This window comes from Cornus florida, unplaced genomic scaffold (assembly GCF_030987335.1).
Source record: "Cornus florida cultivar Cherokee Brave unplaced genomic scaffold, ASM3098733v1 CherokeeBrave_3.0.0_Hap2_Chr02, whole genome shotgun sequence".
Lineage (NCBI taxonomy): Eukaryota > Viridiplantae > Streptophyta > Magnoliopsida > Cornales > Cornaceae > Cornus > Cornus florida.
Genome location: NW_026775572.1, coordinates 66003260 through 66027172, shown reverse-complemented (window position 1 = coordinate 66027172; position 23913 = coordinate 66003260). Strand labels below are relative to the sequence as shown.

The window sequence follows — 23913 nt, the reverse complement described above, 5'->3', positions numbered from 1 at the left end:
TATTTTTCTGATAATTTATTTTAAAGTTCAGAATTTGTTTATTTCAACAATTATATGTTTCATTATTACTCAAAATAAATTTATTTGAGAATGCATTTATGTGGTACAACTTAGAGATATTATTTCATTGCCTTATTTTATGTAGGAGAAGTGACAGAGGTGCGTCACTTGAAGAATTCATAATTACTTCAAACATATAAATACGCAATTACACTTCTTTATATTATTTCAAAAGAAAATTCTATGTTGGAGTTAACACCTATATTGCTTTAGCCTTTAAGATAAGTTACTGATACAAGTTGAAAGACGCGTCCACTTCAAAGATGAATTAAAATAGAAAGACCAAATGTCTTTTCTTTCTATGAGCGTAGTCCTAGAATCCTATAGAGAAAGAAAATTATAATGAGACTAAGGTTGTCTAATTTTTCTAGGAGTGTAATCCTAGAAGTGTCGAGGAGGATGGGCTTAAGCCTCAAGGGAGTCACTTCCGGAAGTAACCCGTCCTTTGTGATTCCCATGAATTAGGTTCAATGGGTAGAAACAATTCGTACTGCGTAATTTAATTTACAGCAGTATCTTTTTAGGAGGTTTCTCATGAAGATCCACACCTACCCATCCCTATGGCACTAGTGCTGTTTAATGTGATGTTAGGAAGGGTTTTGCCCTAAATAAGTTCAAGGCAAGCAAACTCTTGCAAGGGGTCACATGTACCTTTGGAGGACTCACCTAAGTGAGAATAGTCGTGAGGCCGCGATTATGAGAATTAGGCTATTATCTGGTAACTCTCATGAAAATCAAGTTATCAGCGCATGACCATTAATAGCACTACACCACTAACCAAGTCTTAAGTCAATATTGTGTGTGCTACATGTTGAAGTCTAATTAAAGGGGCAAAGTTCAAGACATAGTTGCGCGGGTTCCTCAAATGGAGACAATAACACTTATAAGTGCAAGTTCAAGTCCGGTAGACTCTTGCACCTATTGCATAGTATTAGTTGCCAAGTTATTTTATTTTTTCATATGTCTATATTTATATCTTTGTATGATATTTTGAAGTTTGAAGTTTTAAAATCTTATGGGGGATTGTTAGGTTTTTTTTAATAAAACATAAAAGTTTTTAAAACTTCTTATTTTTGAAGAGGTGTGACCCTTATAATCAACTAGTTGTGTCTATTGGTTAAATGTGTGAAAATAGCCTATAAATATATGGCTATTATAATAGATTATAACGCTTTTTACTTTCCTTCTTCAGATTTCTTTATGTTTAAAACCCCTGCTCATTCAACCAAAATATTTTTTATATATATGATTTAATGGGCAACATGACACAAAGACTTAGTGATTCGTCTCTCTGTGAATGTGCGCATTGAAGACATTGGAGTTGTATCTTGGAGCATTTCATAGTCGTCACAACTTGCATGTAGGGAGACTGTAAAGACTTTAGGACAGCGCATACTGCGTGCCTCTCCATTACACAGGCCAGAAGTTTCTTTACTCTTCTCTTATTGATTTTATTTATATATATATATTACTGACTTATTACTTTAGTATATTGTTTTATTTATACTACTATATATATATTGTGATATGATTACACTGGAATATGAATATATAAGTGTTTTAATTTAAGTGAATTTTGATAAGATTATGTGAATGAACTTAAAAGTAAAATTTTATAAAAATATCAAAAAAAATCCCCGACATGATACTAATGACAGTTTGGTAGAATTTATAAGAAGAAGAAGACCATTGGAACCTTTTTTTGAAGTCAATGACCAAAAAAATCTACACAATGTATATACGTGTAACATCCAAGACAGTACCATCACCCTATCTACAACAGATTGATTAGCTACCAAGCATGAACCATGTCTCGCCCCTCAACCAAGCTGTGCTTGAAAAGGTCCAACGTGACAACTAGCTAACTAATTAGGCATGTGATTTTATGATATATTTAATAGTAGAAACAAAAAAAACCAGAAAGACACACACTAATTCAACACCCAAGTACGTACCTTCTGTCTGAAGTCTAATAACTCTCTCGTCCTTATTGATACGTCCATTGATCACCATCTCAGTCCTTGTTCTATATATTACATTGTATGCCTTCACTACTAGCCGCCTCACAAGACTTCAGCAAATATGAGCATTTTGGCAACTTTTTTTACTGTCATTCTAACCCTCTTTATCAAAACTGTTAACAGTTTCAAATCAGGATGGAATTTCTTGTTCCAACAATTCAACTTCCGGCATAAACAGTGGCGTAACAATGGTGAAGATCTCAACGCACGGCGCTACGAAGGCAAAGGGTTTGAGGGAGCTGTGGAATGTGCAGTGTGTCTGTGCAAGATTGAAGAAGGTGACGAGATTCGAGAGCTCAGATGCGTTCACCTCTTTCACAGAGTCTGCTTAGACAGATGGGTCGGGTTTGGGCACATGACCTGTCCACTGTGTCGCGGTTCTCTACGTCCGCGAAGAAGTGTCGTTGAGGTTGGAGAGGAAGTTTTGTTGTTCAAGTTCTGTTCTTCTCGTTCGAGGGACCGAGATTTATGGTGGCTGCGGTAAACTTTGTTTTCATATATGCAAGTTCTTTGTAATGCCTCATCATGTTTGCTGTTGAGGAGCTGTGTGCGCCTTCTGAAATGAATTTAAACTGCCATTTAAAAAATGGTATCATCTTTAAAATGCATGTCAACCTCTCAAATTACTGAGACCAGCGTACTTTCATCCTATCCTTAGTCCTGGAAGTATGCCGGCAACAACTCGACACGAGATTGGATTGACCTTAATTTTGTTTGTGTCATAATTGTGTCAATCCAATTAATTATAAATTAATTTGTTTAACTATAAATTTGTGTTTTAAAGCTCAACCCATTTAATTTTATTAGACCCTATTGCCATAATCGTGCCATTTTTATTATTTCAATATAAATTCAACAGCTATAGCTATTGTCTTTGGGTTTTATTGTAATTGTATTATCCAAATTATTCCCATTTTCGTGAATTTTGTTTTCATTGTATTTTAATTTTTTATACTTAAATTAATAAACGGTAACATGACTCATTTAAATTAAACATGTTAAACGAGGTAACCCGTTTAATAAATCGATTGTGTTGAGTATTCCTGACACGATTATTAAAATGATCGTGATCAAGGGTTGACCTATGTAGTAAAATAATCAAAGGTCAATATGATACGATTATGACCTATGAACACGAATTGCGCACCACCCCCCTCTGGAAGCTCAACTATTTTAAGCATATTTCCAACCATCCAAGATACTCTCGATTTTGTCTCGTGTTATATTAATGGGTAAATTATATTTACCTCCCCTCTAATTAGGGTTTATTACACTTACTTTTATTGTATTTTAGACTATTACAATTACATCCCTCTAGTTACATGTGTGTAACAAAAACAACCCCGCCGTTAGTTTGGTTCAAAAAATGGTCAATTCTAATGTGTAGTTTTTGGTAAAATTAAGCAAGTGTGTATATATATATATACACACACACCCACACACACTGTATATATATAGATAGATAAATTACATGGACCTCTCATTTGGTTTGCCATAATTACGGAGACTTTCCCTACGATTTCTAAAATTACTTGAACCTCCCTTAAAAATGAAATGTTGTTACGTACGTATACAGACCTCCCTTTTTAACATTCAACATAAGTCAATAACAGAATTTGCAGATATCATGTACTAAATAAATTAAAATTTATATATTACCTTGGTTGTAATGAAATACATTTTGAACTAGGGTTGTAATTCGGGCGGGTTTGAAGTATAACTTGAGTCCAACCCATTATATGAAATGCTAAATCCAAGCCCAAGCCTAACTCTATCCTCAATCCTAACTACTTAATCCGTGCATAACCCATCCTTCTACTTTTAAATTCGGGCTTAGATTTCGTGTTAAAATTTTGGGTTAATTCGGGTTACTCATGTGGCCAATCTTCACACCGAAAATTTAATATGATCTTGAATTAGTTTTAAATTAAATTACTCTTAAACAAGGAAAAATTTAAAGACTTTTTGTAATTTGTAAATTTTTAATAAATTACAAACAAATTCTTAGAATATTAAGTCTCCTAAATGTTAACATACAATAAGATAAGATTTAATAAAGGAAGTTGAAAAGAAAAAATGTAATCATAGTTTAAATATTATATATAATGTATTTTAAAGTAAAAATATATATGAAGATTATTTTATAATTCGGGTTCGAGTTGGCTCGAGTTGCTAGCATTTCAACCCAACCCCAACCTTATTTTAATTCCGATTGAAAATTTTCAACCCAAGCCCAACCCTAATTGTAAAAATGATTGCCCAAGCTTGGAAAAAATTGAGCTAGGCTCGAGTTGGATTCGGGTTTCCCAAACCAAGTTGCACCCCTATTTTAAACCTTAAAAAAAACAACATTGAATTACCAAAATACCCTCATCCCCTCCAAAAGCAACATTCTGGGTTATCTATAAAAGAGAACATTCAAATTGTTTTTCTGTTTCTTTTTTTTTGAATATCAAGAACAATAATTAAGAATTATAGAACTTAAGGTTCATGAGTTAATTGGGTCTCCATAACCCATTTTGAAAGAAAAAAAAAAATTGAATAGAGAGAGAATACATAAAAATATAGATGAATTATACAGAGAGATGAATTTGTGGAAAAGGAGGTCCAGCTGTCTGTGAGGACCGAGGAGAAAGATTTTGGGTGGTGAGAAAGCTAGAATGAGGATCTTCCTCCAGGCCTTGGATTATAATGTTTGGAAAGTAATTGTGCATGGTCCCACGTTGCTACTAAATCGGTTGGGGAAGAAAATATCCTTAAAAATGAATTAGAATGGGATTCAAATACAATTAGATTATCACCTTGGCAATCACGCATAAATCCTAGGTGGTAAATTTTGACACAATTCGTCAACAAGATTTGAACACGACATGAGTTTAGCTAGTTTGAATTGACTTTAAATATATTCAGATCGTAAACGGATCGACATGATTAACCCGTCTAGTTAATCAGGTCGTGTTCGGGTTGAGAAGTTCAACTTGTGTATCTCGTTTATACTCATTTAATTATAAATGTCATAAACAAATTTTTATTTAAGTTTTAAAATAACTATCTAAACTTGTGTCTTATAATTTTTTTCTTTTGTAGACTAGAGATTATTCTTTAGTAATTTGGTTGGACTGAAACTTACATTTTTCTACTTTTTTTTTTATTTGTTTGAGTATATATTATTAATAATTTAAATAATATAATATTTTTATTTTAATAAATATGTCATTAAACGGGTCACATTTATAGCTCGTTTAATGAACAAATCGGGTTAGTGTTGAGGGTTTTTGACACAATTATTAAATAGGTTGTGTTCGAATTGAACTATTTAGTATAATAATATTTTTAAGTCGACACAACACGACACGATTATGACTAGTGAATACGAATTGTCACGTCCTACTAAGTATAGATATATGGGAAGCAAGCATCGGCCCAGTGGCCCATACGTGACCCATTAATTTTAATTAAACATGGGCCTATAATTTATAAATGCTTATAAAATGCCTCCCCACATACAGACAACACACACCCCCAGCCCAAAAATATATATTTATTTTCTAAGAATCTCTTTAATTATTCATTTCTTTTCATTCTTGGTCTTCTTTTTCAATTTTTTTTTAAGTTGGTAAACACTCACACATTCATACCTCCACAGAGACTTGAACCCTGACCTTCATTTGAGAAGTAGGGACTTAATACCGTTAGATCACTAACAATTAATTTCTTCTTCAATTTTTTTTATTCCTTAAAAAAATAATTACATTACTTCATTTTCAGATAGCCATAACACATCTCAAATCGATATTAACTGATGACTTCATGATCCTTGGGTACTGTTTATATTTTGTCACAATTAAAGTTTTATTTTTTCAACCTATCTTCATCTATATCATTTACATAAAAAAATATTCATGTCGTAGAAAAAATTAAGGCTCGGAATGATTACGATTATTGCTATGATTTAATTGGAGGTAAAAGAAAAATCATAGCAGATGAGTTGATGAGAATTTTGAACTTTTTATTGTAGAGACTGAAAAATTCACATGGGTTTAACCTATAATTTGGGCTTACTATCAGTCTAGCTCACTTTAAATTATGGGCCGGTTAGCCAAACAACCTAAGCCCACTACCAAATATGGGTCATGGGTCAACCAAACTACTCAATTGACCCAACCCATTTTAATGGGTCAATTTAAAATTGCTAACTAACCAGCCCCACTTAGAGATTAGGTTAGTTAAATAAAATTATAATTATTCTTAATATATATATATATATATATTTGAGGATAATTATCACTTAGGATAATTATCCAAATTATAATTGTGATAATTATCCAAAGTTACTCAAATGACTATTTTGTCACTTCATGAAGTCTATAAATAGAAGGGAGGGGGAAAGGAGAAAGGGATCCGAAGAGAAGAAGAAAGTTCTGCCGAATTCTACACACATTCACCTCTTAAAGCTTTGAAGACTTAACATTTTGAATACAAAGGACTATAAGCACGTTTTACAAGTGCCAGCCCTATTCAAAGTCTTTCATTCAATTGTTTGAGATTAAGCTTCTACGGCTATCAAATAGAAATCAATCCAACTTTCCTTCATTTCCTGGAGATTTGAAGAAAGTTCGTTGCAGCCGATTCAACATCAAATATTGAAGCATTTACACCGAAGATTTAGCAGATCGAATCAGAGGACATTCTTTCTTTGTAAAGAATATTACAGAGAATTGTACCCCCTTTATCAAATAGTAATAAAATTTATTATTTGCTCCTTATTTTGTTCTTTATTTTACAGATACAAAATTTGTGTGTACAAATTTCAAACAAGCCCGGTGGGACTCTTCCTGCCTTTCATCTCTTTCTTCTACATCAAATCATCAAGACTCATCTTTATCAGAATCCATGGCACCTCCCAAGATTCAGACAAGCAAAAATATCCAAAAGAACATCGTTGCCGCGAAGGTCAACGTCAAAGTTGCCACAAAAAGCGGCATGAAGACTAAGAACCTCTCAAGCGATGAAAATGCCTCAATTGGCCCTGTGACACTAAGCAAGGCCCTAGCAATCGCTTCATCCAAACAACAACAAATTTTGGGAAAAACCAATCCCGCTGAATCAATGAGTGTGAAGACTTAACATGTCAACACCCTTAACATCCGTAAGGTCAACTCTAACATTGCTCCGGAGAAGACCCCGTCACCGGATTCACCTCGTTCCCTTTCTGATGATAATTCTAGCATTAGTTCATTCTCTGAGTTACCACGTGAGACCTCGGAACAATCAATCACTTCGAAAATTTTTGGCTCTCAAGGTCTTTCCTATTCAGATGTCATGATGGCTATGATGATTAACATAACTTCGGTGGAAGACCAATTAGCCACGATGTCACGTGCAATTGAAAATCTCATAAGGGCTGGTGAAGAGAAAAATTTACAGATTGCCACGTTTATGAACAAGTTAGAAACTCAGAATCTTGGTAAGTTAAAGCAGCCATATGAGAATCCTTCAAAGTCAATACCTCAAGGTACCCGATCAGAAGACTGTCACAGGACGCTTATAGCAGAACAAGTAGCTAACCAAACCAATCGTGCTTCTTCTATTGCTTCGTTATCTGTTCAACAATTGCAAGATATGATAACAAACACAATCCGTACACAATATGGTGGAGTCCCTCAAAGCAATCTCATATATTCAAAACCCTACACAAAGAGAATTGATAACATGAGGATGCCTATGGGATACCAACCTCCAAAGATTCAACAATTTGATGGAAAAGGAAACCCCAAGCAACACATTGCTCATTTCGTCGAGACTTGCAACAATGCTGGATCTAATGGGGACTTGTTGGTCAAATAGTTTGTCCGTTCCCTTAAGGGAAATGTATTTGAATGGTATACTGACTTAGAATCTGAATCAATTGATAGTTGGGAGAAACTGGAATGAGAGTTCCTAAACAAGTTCTATAGCACACGTCGCACTGTTAGTATGATTGAGTTGACTAACACACGACAATGAAGGATGAGCCTATTATAGACTACATCAAAAGTTGGCGAGCAATTAGTTTGGATTGTAATGACCGTTTGTTAGAACTCTCTGTTGTTGAGATGTGTATGCAAGGTATGGATTGGGACCTCTTGTATATCCTACAAGGTATAAAACCTCACACTTTTGAAGAGTTGGCTATGCGCGCCCATGACATGGAGATCAGCATTAAGTCCCGTGGTGGTAAGGATCCTTTAGTTTCAGAGCCGCGTAAAGATAAAAAGGAGGTGAAGAAAGGTGAAAAAGCATCAAGGAATATTGCTAAAGACTCCATGGCTGTCTCTACTGTCCCAATAAAGATTCTTGTCAAAGACAAAAAGAAAGAAGACAGTAATTCACGCCAGTCACAAGAGAAAGAAAGGCAATGCCCGACGCTCAAGGAATTGGAAATGAAGGAATACCCGTTTCCAGATTCCGATGTTCTCGGCATATTGGAGTCTTTATTGGAGAGTAAGGTTATTGAACTTCCAGAATGTAAACGACCTCAAGAGATGGGGTGTGTAAACGACCCGAGATATTGCAAATATCATCGTATTGTCAGCCATCTAATTGAAAAATGTTTCATTTTTAAGGAAGCAATGATGAACTTGGCAAAGCAAGGAAAGATCCTGTTAGATACTGATGAGGTAGCAACCTCAAATCACACAGCTGCTGCCTTTCCATCTTTCATTTTTGAACATGAATGTTCCCAACTACAACCTTTGTTAGACTTCAACACATATCCCAAAACTATTCAGTTTGGCTAATTTGAACCAGTTCAAATCCATCTTCCCCAAGGAGGTACACTCGATGATATGATGATTGAAGAGGAGTTACTCCAGAATGATGAGAAAGAATGGACTTCAGTAATGAAAAAGAAACAACGAAAGCAACAAAGCTATGTCTTTCAAGTATTCGTCATGGCAGGGGGTAAAGGAAGAAGAAATCTCACTATCACCCTAAACAAAATGTCAGAAATAGAAAAGCTGTTAATAAAACACAGTTACCAGAATGTGGATTCTTAGGTGACGATATTTACAAACCCATTATTCTACGGGATTTCTTTCCTAAAGGATACTTCAACGACAAAGTTATAACCTCTTGCATGGTATCCATTACGTAGCCTAAGTTAGAATTCGAAAGCAATGAGAATCAAAACGAAGCTCGAATTATGGATGACCTTATGAAAGTTACACCTGCCATTGAAGAATCTAACAATAAAGAAGCAGTTGAAGTTGCATCTGGTTCGTGTTGTACAACGATTGTGTTCACGGATGAGGATCTTCAATTAGGGTCGAAGCCACATAATCGTCCTCTTTTTGTTTCTGGGTATGCAAGAGAACAGAAGGTTAATCGCATTCTTATTGATGGTGGCTCAGCAGTGAATATCATGCCAAAGTTTACATTGAACAGACTTGGTATCACAGTTGATGAGTTAGCTCGTAGTCATCTCATTATCCAAGGTTTCGACCAAAGAGGGCAAAGAGCTATTGGCATGATTCGCGTGAATCTGACGATTGGTGAATTGCATGCAAAAACTTTATTCCATGTAATTGATACAAAGACGTCTTATAAGTTGTTGCTCGGACGACCTTGGGTTCATGATAACGGTGTCGTTCCGTCAACTCTTCATCAATGTTTTAAGTTCTATAAAAATGGTGTGCAGACGGTGGTGGCAGATCACAAACCATTTGCAGAAGTTGAAACTCACTTTGCAGATGCGAAATATTATATTGAGTTCGATACACTCTCTAAAGAGTCTGTAACAAACCCGTCATCTATGCAAGAAGAAAAATCTATAAAAGGAAAAGAAGTATTGTCAAATCCTTTAGATATCTCGGTGATAAACAGTACAAAGGTAACTCAAAAGCGAGAGGTCGCGATAAAAGCACATCGTGCAACACCTATTTTCAAGTATATTCTAAAATCTCAACGACGAGAAGGGCAGTCACTTTTCATTGAAATACTTGAAAGTGAAGAAGTTAAGTTGAAAATGTCACACACAAAGGAAAAAGAGGATTTACAAGGGTTGCAAGGAAAGTTAACTCTTCCCTTCACGAAGATCGAAAAATCTTCTGTTGTCAAACCTCCATTGAAAGGATTTATCCGATCTTCTCATGCTCCAGTTGAACATGGGTCACTTCCAAAACAAAGAACAGAGGAGGGGTTAGATCCAAAAGCATACAAACTTTTAGCTAAGTCTGGATATAATTTCGAGAACCCTACACGTCTCGGAAAACTTAACCCTAATGTCACTGGTGAGAAAATGCATGGTCTTAATGAAACACAAAGAAAGTTGAGAGAACAAGGACATAGGATCAGTCCACCAAAAATTAGTCTTAGCTTTACATCAACTAAGCCCATTCGAATCCAAATCTCAAAGAAGGACAAAAAGTTGAATGCTTTATACATTGGTGTTAAAGAGATTGATGATGATCAAGGCCAACAGTCTATTCCTCAAAAGTCAGTTTTTGACCGCATAGGGGTTTCATGGACTTAAGCATCAATATTCGATAGGTTGAGTTCATCAAGTCGAACATTAAATATGACAGATCTTTATGTCAATAGTCTGCCACGTATAATTCTTCTGCTCAAAAGAGAGATTCCTTGCAGCATCGACCTTGAAGGTCTGTCTTTTCTCGAATTGGGGCCACCAACGAGGTATCAATAAGAAGCAAAAAGGGAAAAGAACTGAAGAAAAATGATGACAATGTAATGAAAGATAACGAAGTTCAGAGTTTGATTCCCTCACGAATGAAGCGTCAGACGGAGGTAGACATTACAAATGACATTGCACTAAAAGTTAAAGATGAACCATTGTGTTCACCAATCAAACAGAAGAATACAATAAAGAACAAAGTGAGAATGAAGTGTTTTATGCTATATCTTATCACTTCACCATCGAAGAAGAATCAAACCCTGATCCATCAGAAGACGAAGTCAAGGAAGCTCCCCCGAGACTAGAAGATGGGGGGCAAACTACCATTGACCAACTTAAAGAATTCAATTTGGGGACGTACGATCAGCCAAAACCAATTTTTGTTAGTGCATTCTTGAGTTCATCAGAGGAAAAATGACTACTTCCAATTGTTGTCTAAGTATAAGGATGTCTTTGCTTGGACATACAAAGAAATGCCAGCTCTTGATCCTAAAGTTGCAGTTCATAACATTGCTGTCAAACATGGAACCCGTCTGATTAAACAATCTCAATGCTTCTTTCGTCCAGAACTTATTCCGCAAATAGAGGAAGAATTCAACAAATTGATTGATGTGGGATTCATTCGAGAATTTAAGTATCCAACATGGATTTCAAGTATTGTCCCAGTGAAAAAGAAGAACGGACAGATACGGATATGCGTAGATTTTCGTGATTTGAATGAAGCATGTCTAAAAGATGACTTTCCTCTTCCTATTCCTGAACTTACAGTAGACGCAACTACGAAGCATGAAACTCTCTCTTTTATGGACTGTTATTCGGGGTACAATCAGATACGAATGACTCCGAAGGATGAAGAGTTAACTGCATTTTGCACTCCAAAGGGCATTTATTATTACAAGGTTATGCCCTTCGGACTTAAAAATGCGGGGGCAACATATCAGCGCGCTATGCAAAGGATCTTTGATGACATGCTCCATAAGATTGTCGAGTGCTATGTTGATGATATTGTAGTTAAAACAAAGAAAAGAGATAATCATTTACAAGATCTTCGTACAGTTTTTAACCGCCTCATAAAGAATCAGTTTAAGATGAATCCTTTTAAGTGTGCATTTGGTGTTACTTCAGGAAAGTTCCTTGGATATGTGGTTCGTCATCGTGGTATTGAGATAGATCCATCCAAAATCGACCCCATACAAAAGATGCCACCGCCTAAAAATTTAAGAGAGCTTCGAAGCCTGTAAGGCCAACTTGCTTTCATTCGTTGATTTATCTCAAATTTGTCTGGACGTTGCCAACCCTTTAGCCGACTCATGAAGAAGGATGCCCCATTTGAGTGGGATCAAGCTTGTTAAAACGCTTTTGACAGTATCAAGAAGTATCTTCTTAATCCACCAATGCTAAGAGCACCAATACCAGGAAAACCATTCATACTTTACATAGCCGCATAAGAAGAATCCCTCGGTGCTCTTCTTGCACAAAACAATGAAGAATGTAAGGAAAGGGCTTTATACTACTTGAGCCGCAGGCTCACACCAATAGAGTTAAAGTACCCTCCAATTGAGAAAACTTGTCTTGCACTAGTTTTTGCCACCAAGAAATTAAAACATTACTTCTTGACTTATATGGTGCACCTTGTTGCAAAAACAGTCCCTCTTAAGTATGTAATGTCTAGACCTGTTCTTTCTGGGCGTTTGACAGGGTGGTCTATCCTGTTCAATGAATTTGAGATGATTTATGTCCCACGAAAAGCAGTGAAAGGGCAAGTCTTGGCGGATTTCTTGGCTGACTACCCTATCCTAGCCGATTGGGAAATTTCGGGAGATTTTCCAGATGAAGAAGTCTTCTTTATTGATATTCTGCAGCCTTGGATGATGTTTTTTGACGGATCAGCACGGTCTGATAGATCTGAGGCAGGCGTAGTCTTCGTCTCTCCATAAAGGCAGATTCTTCCATATGCATTTACACTTACTGAAAAATGCTCAAATAATGTTGCGGAATATCAAGCCTTAATTATTGGTCTTCAAATGGCAAGTGAGATGAAGATTATGGATCTAGAGATATACGGAGATTCTCAACTGGTGATTAATCAACTTCTCTAAGATTATGAGGTTAAGAAAGATAACCTGATACCATATCACTGTTATGCTTCTCACCTGTTGGAAAATTTTGATAGCACCGTCTTAGAACATATTCCTTGAAAAGAAAATCGTATGGCTGATGCTCTAGCCAATTTAACTATAACATTGGCATTGGTTAATGAAGACATAGTTAACGTGCCAGTATGCCAACGATGGGTTTTACCACAAGTTCTTGAAGATAAATTTGAAGAGAATAATCCAATTTCTATCGTGACTGCTGAAAATGATTGGAGATGTCCTCTCATCGACTATTTGGAGCATGGAAGGCTTCCTGAAAACCTATGCCATAGGACTGAGATACGTAGACGAGCACCTCGATTCATTTATTATAAAGACACGTTGTATAGGCGTTCTTTCGAAGGTCTTTACCTTTGTTGTCTTGGAGAAGATGAAACAACCCATGCAATGGAAGAAGCGCATTCTGGAATATGTGGAGCTCATCAGTCCGGCCCTAAGCTCCACTTCCGTATAAAGAGAATGCGATACTATTGGCCTACCATGGTCAAAGACTACATGGAGTATGCAAAAAGATGCCAAGCATGTCAATTCCATGCAAATTTTATACATCAACCGCCGGAACCGTTACACCTTACTGTCACCTCATGGCCATTTGATGCATGGGGATTGGATGTGGTTGGACCTCTATGCAAATCTTCTAAGGGTCACTTATACATTTTGGCAGCCAAAGATTATTTCTCCAAATGAGCTGAAGCTGCACCTTTTAAAAAAGTAAAAAAGGAAACCGTTGGTGAATTCATTAAAGTTAACCTTATATATCGGTATGGTGTCCCTCGATATATCATTACTGATAACGGAAATAACTTTAAAAATAGTTGGGTGACTGACATTAGTGAGAAGTTTGGCTTCAAACAACGTAATTCCTCTATGTATAATGGTCTAGCTAATGGACTTGCAGAGGCGTTCAATAAAACTCTTTGTGATCTATTGAAAAAAGTGGTCAATAAAACAAAGAGAGACTGGCATGAGCGAATCGAAGAAGCACTCTGGGCATATCGAACTACAAAAGTTGTTCTTCCATTAGAACAACAAATTCCTTCTTTGAGAATAGCCATACAAGAGGGACTTACAAATGAGAAAAATGTTTGCTTGCGACTTTAAAAGTTAGAAGCTTTGGACGAGAAAAGGTTAGAAACTCAACAACAATTAGAGTGCTATCAAGCTCGACTCTCTAAAGCTTTCAATAAAAAGGTTCGACCTCGATCATTCCTGGCTGGGGACTTGGTACTTGCTGTTCGTTGACCTATTATCATGAAACACCGCATTGGCAACAAGTTTTTGTCAAAATGGGATAGACCGTACGTAGTTCGAGAAGTCTACACCAATGGCGCATACAAGATCGTCGACGAAGATTGAGTTAGGATTGGACCCATTAATGGAAAGTTCTTAAAGCGTTACTACACATGATGGCACCATGCTCTTGATCAAATGAGCCAAAATTGTATTACTCCTAGCCCACATGAGTTAAAACAGTGATTGCACATAATAATAAAAAAAAAATGTATTGCTCCTAGCCCACATGAGTTAAAACTGTGATTGCACATAATAAATAAATAAAAAATGTATTACTCCTAGCCCACATGAGTTAAAACTATGATTGCACATAATAAAAATAAATAAAATGTATTACTCCTAGCCCACATGAGTTAAAACTATGATTGCGCATAATAATAATAAATTCCTTTTCATTGAACTACGTCATGACTTGATCCTTATTTTGAGGGTACGTAGGCAGCTTAGAACTACATTCTAAGTTTAGTTACCAAAAAAAAATAAATAAATAAATAAACAAATTTATTACTCCTAGCCCACAAGAGTTTAACTGTGAACGGTTAAATAAATAAGATTCTTTATTTGAAAATATATATATATATATATATATATATATATATATATATATATATATATAATTTTATTATCAAAATGCAAGAGGACAATTTTCTGAGAATTATTCCAATACATGATTGATCAAAAAATAAAATAAAAAAGAAAAAATCAAGACAACCAAGATTGCTTTTGGATCTCGTCTTTGTCAACCGCTTGTCGCTCTTCTCGAAGGCTTGTAATACCATATTTTCTCTGAAGCATTCTTGCGTTAATCTCCTCAATAGAAGCTTTGCGTTCCACGATCCAAGCACGCAAACATTCAATTTCTTTCTCATCATTAATGAGAGCTTCTTGAAGTGACTGAACACACTCCATATCTACATTATCCAAGGCAAGAACCTCACTAAGGCGAGAATCAACATTATTCAGACATTGAACACGTGTCTCTTCAGTTAAGGTACAAGCATACTCAGATTGAATTTGATTATATTTTTCAGCACTCTAAAGGTATGTCTCAATCCTTTCTCGAAATTTGGAACAATCCACAGAAAACAGAGGGAGTCCGTGAAAGAGTTCTTCAAGCTTTGGCCTGAACGACGGAATCTTCAAAAGCGGGGTATTTGCTATTGCATTTTTTATTTTACCCTCAAATAGCGTAGCCACTATGCGTTTAGCTTCAGAAATCACACCTTTTTGCATCTAGTGTAATAGCTTCAGAGGGCGCAATTTGATGCAATGACTGAACATTCCCAAGGGGTTGTTTTTCAACTAATGATTCAATATTCACTTTAAATGTTTCACTAACCCTCTATGGTGGCTGACTTGGAACCTCCTGCTCCATTGACAAGGCTAGAGGTTGGGACTGTCTCTCGTGAGACACTACATTCTGAATAGGATGATTCACCTCATCAAGGATGATCGCATTATTTCCTCTTTGAGACGCTAAGTCCCAAGAAGAAGGTCCATCAATAGATTATTCTCTACAAAAAAGATCGGTAACAAAGACGAGGTTTTCTCCAAGAAAGCCTTCGTTGCCTTATGTCTAAAAAAAAAAAAAAAAAAAAAAAAAAGAAGGAAGACAATAAATTATAATAATAATAATAAAAAATAAAAGTTACCTGTATAGGTTGTGAACTGCTGGGCACTTCATCAAATAAACGCTCCATATTATGATGAACTACGATAGGGTCACGAGTAACGACATCTTCTGTCTTGTCCCCAACATGTTTCCAATTACGATCTGCATTATTGTCTTTTTTGTCCTCGTCTAAATCCTCTACTAACTGACGTCGAGGATGAGTTTTTACTGATGGCAGAAGTTCTTTGGTCACCTCCAAATAATTCCCAGAGGTTTCATCTCTTAATGTTGGTGTAGATGGAAAATTTGACTTAAGCCCGCTGATAAAGACTTTTCTAACCTTGGCTGGCTACTTTTCGGTAAATTGCGCTTTTGATCTGTCCCGAAAAAGCTCTTTTTTCTGCAAATGGGTCTACATGCACACGAGACCACCACTTAACATAGTTTTTTGTAGCTGAAAATTTCTGAAAGCTTGATTTTGATGGAACTAACATTTTAGACTGCGTACGAAATCGCGTGGACAATTTCTAATATTTTGAAATCACTTCTAAGGTGCCATTGGGGATATCTTCTTTCAGCTTTCCAGGAACATCCTGGTGATACCCAAATTGTCTGCTGAAACTGTAAGGACTATAAGGCTCGATAATGAAACGGTTCCCATGGCGTAACGTTAAATAACTTGAACGAAGGGTAGCCATACACTCGAAATCTGAAAGACTTAAATTCCCATCATCAATTAGAAACTTTCTTTGGGGAAACTGTTTCGACAAGCTAGATAAGTCAACACCTTTACAAAATCTAAACAAATCTTGTGCCTCTAACTCCTCAAAATGCGTCGCTGACCCTTCTCCTGAATAAATGGTCATTCGAGGTGAGAAATTAGAATTTGGAGCAAAGAAATGGGTCTTAAAATATTCAGCCATCCACCCGTGCACATAATGTATCTGAAATACAGCGTTAAAATTCCCAAGTTCAGGCGAAGAAATCACATCATTCAAACCCCTGTAGATACTGGCAAGAACTGGAATCGAAAGACAAAACTTTTCCCCTTCTGCCATCATGCTGGCAACTTTAAATACCCCAGGCCGAATCATATTACTAGGATTGGCAGGTAAAACAAATTTGCATAGCCAACACGCCAAAAATGCAGCTAAATGAGTCTTTTCTTTCACTTCTTGTTCCACCCCAAGACTGTTAAGAACGTCATCCTCTCGAGCAGAAAGAGCTTTAGGTGGTGGAATCACTCCAGAAGGGTTGTAAGTCTCTTTCGGACGTTGAGTTTTGTTTCTCGCTACCCTTCTTGGAGGTATCTTCTTATGCCTTATGGCACCTTTAAACCAATAATCCACCTAATCAGATATTTTTACTGCACGGTCCACTTTACATTTTTTACAGAGCCTATGAAAGGCTAGGAATAAATATCGGCAACTGAAAGGGAGTAATAAAGTTCCATCATCTCTTACAGTAGATAGTTCGATTGCATCAGGGACAACATTATCATAAAACTTTCCACCAAAAGGGAGACCACCCAACACACGTAAATCTCGAAGGGAAATGGAAAGTTCTCCGACTAAACAATGGAGGGTATTGGTCGAAGGGCACCAAGACTCGAGGAAAGCTTTGAGCACGGGTCCATAGCGATCATATGAGAACAATGAGGCAAATATGGCGTCAAATAATGTTATCCCCTTTTTAAGGAAATTGTTATGGTGACCCAAAATGTCCTTTGTCCACTCAAAATATCCTTCAGTATATGACAACTCTGCTAAAACTTTCAAAGCATTACTCCACTTTACCTCATTAGCATGCACTTTATGTCCCAAAAGTGCAAATTGTTCTGGTTTATCAGCCTTTTTATGGAGTGCTGAATCAGTATCAAAGCCTCTGAAATGGATATATTTTCATTATTCTTATTAAATCCAAGGTTGGTGAGTTTGCATGAAGACACCCTTGACCATTGGGATAGGAAATATTGAGCATCTGACGATGACCTTGGCAAATACAGAGAGGAATTGCCGATAAATGCTGTACCCACATCTAATGTTGTTCCCTTTTCTTGAGGGTCACTTTCCCTTTCAATAATGGCTAGGGTTCTCTTCTTGAAGCATTTAAAAAACACCATGGTTGATGCACTAGAGTTAAGAAGCCGATAGCTGAAAATACAAGAGATGCGACATTGGTGTTATATATATATATACACACACACACACACACAAATACAATTATGACTCATCAAAAGAAATAAGTAATAATCTGATGGGTATTAAAAAAAAAAAAATTTACCCTTATAAGCTGATGGTTACAAAATCAAATGATGGGTATTAAAAATCAAAGCAACAATGCCCAACAAAGCTGATGGGTATTAAAAAAAATTTGCCCTTGAGAGCTGATGGTTACAAAATCAAATGATGGGACTTAAAATCAAAACAACAATGCCCGACAGAGCTGATGGGTATTATAAAAAAAAAAAATGCCCTTGCATGATGGTTATAAAATCAAATGATGGGTATTAAAATCAAAGAAACAGTGCCCGACAGAGCTGATGGGTATTAAAAAAAAAAATGCCCCTGAGAGTTGATCATTACAAAATCAAATAATGGGTATTAGAATCAAAAAAACAGTGCCCGACATAGTTGATGGGTATTAAAAAAAAAAAAATGCTCTTGAGAGCTGATAGTTATAAAATCAAATGATGGGTATTAAAATCAAAGAAACAATGCCCGACAGAGCTGATGGGTATTAAAAAAAAAAAAAAAAAAAAAGACCTTGAGAGCTGATGATTACAAAATCAAATGATGGGTATTAAAATCAAAGAAATAATGCCCGACAGAGCTGATGGGTATATATATATATTGGCATACCTTTGTTGATGCGACCCCGGGATGTCAACTCCAAACTAATCCTATCCGGTTAACTACTTCTCTAGCACCAAAATATGAACAGTGGTTGATGAGCGCTAAAAGTGCGTATTTAAACCCCTTAAGTTTAGGCATTCTAGTACCTTTATCTATCTTATTTTACCGTTTCAGATTGATTTCGTATTATTTCCATTTTCAATCACTTATCCCGAAATAAGCTAACTCAGCCAAATAAGAGCTTAATTGAAGCTATTCTGGGATTAAACAAAGAAAGGAGCAAAGTGGAGAAAGAAAGAAGCAAATGAAGCCAAAGGTGGGAAGCAGCAAAGTTCAATCGATCCAACTTCAAGGTTCGATTGATCGAACATTGATTAATCTCAGTACTTCAAGATAGATCCAAACCTTGACCCAAAGCATAAAGTCCAAAGTTCAATCGATCCAGCACCACCCTTCGATCAATCTAACACTTTTGTCCTTATTCAAATTATTGATCTTATCCACAGCTGTACCACCCTACCAACCACTTTTGTCCTTTTCCCAAAAATATCTTCAAAATATCTCAGATTTGTCTTTTCCCAAAAAGCTCAACCAGTTGGATCGATCCAGCCTAAGTTCGATGGATCTCAGCCAAGTTCGATCGATCCAAGTCCAAGGTTCGATCGACCGAACTTCCTCCAGTGCGAAAAAGTTAAAAAGCCAGCTTGTTCAATCCGTCCTCTATCCAATCATTAGAGAATATTCTTTACACGACCCCAGCTCATTTGGTGTGTCACTTGACCTACCTATAAAAGGAATATGATGCACTTTTTTAGAGAGACTTAGCATTTGATATATTCTAGGGATTATTCTTAAAGAAGGTAAGCTTAGAGGAGGAGGAGGAGGCTAGAGACACCATTGGAGACTCTTCATCAACAAGGAGTAGATTTCTTCCGTGGAATTAGCCCTTGAGGGTTGGAGCAACATCACCATAAGTGGCTAGACATCTTCTTGGGGCTAGAGTTAGCCCCAAACATGCTTTTTATATCTTAATCTTATGTATTATTGAGGGATTAATGTTGTAATTAATGTTTTGACACTTTGATATATATATAGATCTTGATTGTTCAATGATTTATATGATTAAATGCTTTCAATTGATCATTTCATTCTATTCATATGTCTATGTATGTTAGAATAGATATTCATGTGCTTGTCACTAGATTTTGTGTTATTGATGCATGTCTATGTGTATTGATGTTATAGATTTAGAGATTGTCAAAACATAGTGCTTAATGCAATGCTCTTGTGATTTTCTTGTTGGTTCATACTTATTCCTTAATGGATTGTGCCTTTCCCCTAGTTTATTTTCATGCTAGTAGTGTAGATGTAGTGTAGTTGTAGTTGTAATGTAGTGTTAAATTGGAGGACAATCCATACTTGTTGTTTGATGATCCAAGCTTTTGAATGCAAGTAGCATATGTCTCTAACCTTGTGTTGTATTTGGATTGTGAGCTTAATGAAATGATTAATGACTTGTTTTGATCTATTGTGCCTTTCACATGTTGTTTAGACAATATATGCTTCATTGCTTAGATATATTGTGCCTTTCACATGATATTTAGACAATACATGCTTAACTAGTCATCCTTACTTGTTGAATCAACCAAACACACACACACACCAATATTGCAACACACCATTTGCCCTCATTAATCACTTGTCAATGGTATAGAAATGCATTGCTTGGTGGTGATCTCTGAACCCCTAAGCCTATTCTCTCTCTTACTTACTCTTAATTGCATTCTTTTGTTATCATTTAGTTTAATTTAGTTACTCTCTAGTCTAATCAACCAACCAACCAATTGTTTAATCACTCGACCTACTAGCCCTAATAGCAATTCCACAACCTTGTTCGACCCTCACAATCTCTTGGGATGATCCCTACTCGCCCTAGCTATATTTATAGTGAAAGGTAGTAGTGGCTTTTATAAATATAAAACTCTTGGCCCTCGCCTTAATGCACACTTTCCAAACTTGATGGTAGTGCGACAGACCGGTTAGTTTTTGGCGTCGTTGCCGGGGATTGATTTGATTTGGCAACGTCGGAATTGTGGAATCAATTAGGATTAGTACTCTTTTGATCATGTCTTTACTTTATTTTTTTATTTTTCTTTTTGGTTACTTATTGTGTTGTTCTTACTTAACTAGGTGCATTGTTGGAAAGGAAGCAAGCAAAGGAGCATTCAAGCTAAGCAAGCAAAGAAAAGTGCTAAAAATTTTAAAAAATTGCTAAGCTAAGCTTTAAATTTGGAGTTGAAGTGCTAAAGGACCTTTGTGAGACTTTCTTTACTCAATCCCTTAGTTAAATCGTCGGCCCGCGTGGAGGCTTGTTTTTAATTGTTCTTTACATCGTTATTGTTAAAGCATGGGAGTATGAATTAAGTGTTTGTGGAGGAAGTTTCATCGAAATTGTTGTGAAGGTATAGTGTTTGTCATTCTTTGTGTTTGTTGTGTTTTGTATTGTGCATGCATGGACGTCGTTCATTGAGACCAACTCTTGTCCCTCTTGATTTGCATCTTGAATCCATCGTTAGAAATCCTAGGGGAAGAGGAAGTTCAAATAGAACCAATCCATCAATGGATGACCATAATGATGATCATGTTGAGGACCTTGGCCACATAGACTAACAAGGTATTCTTCATCCTAATGTGCACAATGAGAACATACAAGTACCATTAGGCATGCCTAGGCCATACATTCACCAACCACCATAACAACAAGGCCAAGCTCCATATGGAATGCCAAGGCCAATGTATGCTCCACAACCTCCTATCATCAATTAAGGAATTCAAAACCAAGGTGTTCATGTTGCACTTCAAGTAGCTAATCCACCTCTTACTTTAAGAGACCATTATGTGCCTAATGAGTATAATGCGCCTACATGCATCCAATTGCCTCCATTTAGAGCACATCAATATGAAAATAAGCCACATACCATTCAAATGCTTCCTAACTATCATGGACTTCCAAGTGAAGAACCTTACAAGCATTTGGATGAGTTTCTTGAAGTATGTTCCACTGTAAAATATACGGACATGCCGGAAGAGGTCTTAAGACTCAAATTTTTTCCATTTACCTTAAAAGACAAGGCAAAGTATTGGTTTAACAATCTTAGGCCTTTTTCAATCACTTCTTGGGGAGAAATGCAACAAGAGTTCTTGAAGAAGTACTATCCAGTTTCAAAGACCAATGTCATGAGAACCTCAATTCGAGAATTTTCACATGGGGATGGAGAAACGTTTCATGAGGCATGGGAACACTTCAATGAATTGCTTAGGAAGTGTCCACATCATGACATGCCCAAATGGTAATTAGTTCAATATTTCTTTGAGAGATTATCGGACAATTATAAGGGTATGGTTGATGCTTCCATGGGTGGCTCATACATTGATAGGCATGAGGATGACGTGTGGCGTCTTTATGAGAGCATGAGTGAAAATTCTTTGTATAAAACATTATCATCCAAGAATGGTAGAAATTCAGAAGGTAGGAAGAGTGTTGGCTTACATCAAGTCGACCATTCAAATGAAATAGACGCCGAAATGAAGTCTTTATCTCAAAGGTTTGATTAACCAAAACTCGGCGAACCAAGTATCTTCCTTCCCTAACCATTCTCATCGTGCATCAAATGAAACATGTATGACTTATTCTAGTGTTCTTCATTCTACTTCTCATTGTCCTCACGGACAAATGCAAAATGAACCTATTGAACAAGTCAATGCAGCTTTTGTGAACTAAGGGAACAATCCTTATGGTACTTACTATAATCCAAGTTGGAGGAATCATCCGAATTTCTCTTGGAAAAACCAAGGAGAGGGCTCAAACCCTTCCCAAGGCGGTTTTCAAGGGAAGTACATTCCACCTCCACTTCAAAACCAAGGATCCCAAGGTTATAGACCTTATCAATCACAAGGGAATCAATTTGCTAATTCTCATTTTCCCAACCAATCTTATTCCTAAGGAAATACTAGAAGTCCCGCCTTTGAAGAAAAAGTTTTAAATGCTTTGGGCACTTTAGAGGCTAACACTCAATTGTTTCATTCCCACTCTCAATCTATTGCGAAGCTAGAAACCCAAGTAGGGCAAATAGCAAGCACTCTCAATGCAAGAGAGAAGGGAAAGATGTCTATAAATGCCCCACCTAAGCAACAATGTGTTGTGGAAACCCATTCCTCATCGGAAGGCCACACTATTGAACATGTTAATGCGATGACTACCTTGCAAAGTGGTAGGATTGTGGACAATCAAGTTGAAATGTCCAATGAAGAGAGTGAGCCGGTGCAACCTTAACTTGTCACCCGTCCCGTTTCACATCCCATTCCTCCTTCATTGCATATATATGATCTTGTAAATGAGAAAGTCTTGAAAAATGTGTTTGAAAAAGAAGTTTTGAAAAATGATGTTGAAAAAGTTTTGCTGAAAAATGATTTGAAACAAAGTGATTTGAAAACTTCTTGTGTTGAAGATAGATCAAAAGAAAATTCTGAAAAAGTGTTTGAACCAAAAGTTCCATTTCCGGATGCCTTAAAATGATCCATTTCAAGAGACAAGCAAAAGGCAAAAACCAATGAAATTATAGAAATGTTTAGGCAAGTGAAAGTTAATCTTCCACTTCTGAATGCAATCAAGCAAATTCCGGCTAATGCCAAATTCTTGAAAGACTTGTGCACCCAAAAGCGGAAGAACAAGAGCCAAGCACCAAGAAAAGTGGTTTTGACCAAGCAAGTAAGCTCAATTTTGCAACATAATACTTTGCCAAAGTTTAAGGACCCGGTTCACCTACTACTTCATGCATCATTGGTGATCATATCATTAATCAGGCGCTTCTTGACTTAGGAGCAAGTGTTAACCTTCTTCCACACTCGGTTTATGTCAAATTGGGCCTAGGTGAATTAAAACCGACGTCGGTAGTTTTGCAACTTGCCAACCGATCTATCAAGAAGCGTAGGGGTATAATTGAGGATTTTTTGATAAAGATTGACAAATTCTTCTTTCCTGTTGATTTCGTTGTCATTGACACGGAACCAGCCCCCAATCCTAAGAGCCAAATTCCTGTTATCCTTGGCCGTCCTTTCTTGGCAACCACTAATGCCAACATTAATTGTAGGACGGAGATAATGAAAATCTCATTTGGCCACATGAGGTGAAGTTGAATATCTTCAATCCCACACCCAATTCATTTGACAAATATGAAGGAGAGGT

General features: G+C 36.6%; 1 protein-coding gene and 1 pseudogene across 1 annotated transcript; one reads left to right on the top strand and one right to left on the bottom strand.

The window, feature by feature from the left end:
- Positions 1-2142: 2142 nt before the first annotated feature.
- Positions 2143-2565, top strand: LOC132296351 (uncharacterized). The gene has a single exon (XM_059794563.1). The coding sequence runs from the start codon at positions 2143-2145 to the stop codon at positions 2563-2565; it is 423 nt and encodes a 140-aa protein (XP_059650546.1).
- A 19345-nt stretch (positions 2566-21910) lies between these two features.
- Positions 21911-22009, bottom strand: LOC132297972 (small nucleolar RNA R71; annotated as a pseudogene).
- Positions 22010-23913: the final 1904 nt, after the last annotated feature.

What these genes read in the sequence shown, in the direction of transcription:
- LOC132296351 (XM_059794563.1), top strand. Translation starts at nt 2,143, where the DNA reads ATGAGCATTTTGGCAACTTTTTTTACTGTCATTCTAACCCTCTTTATC.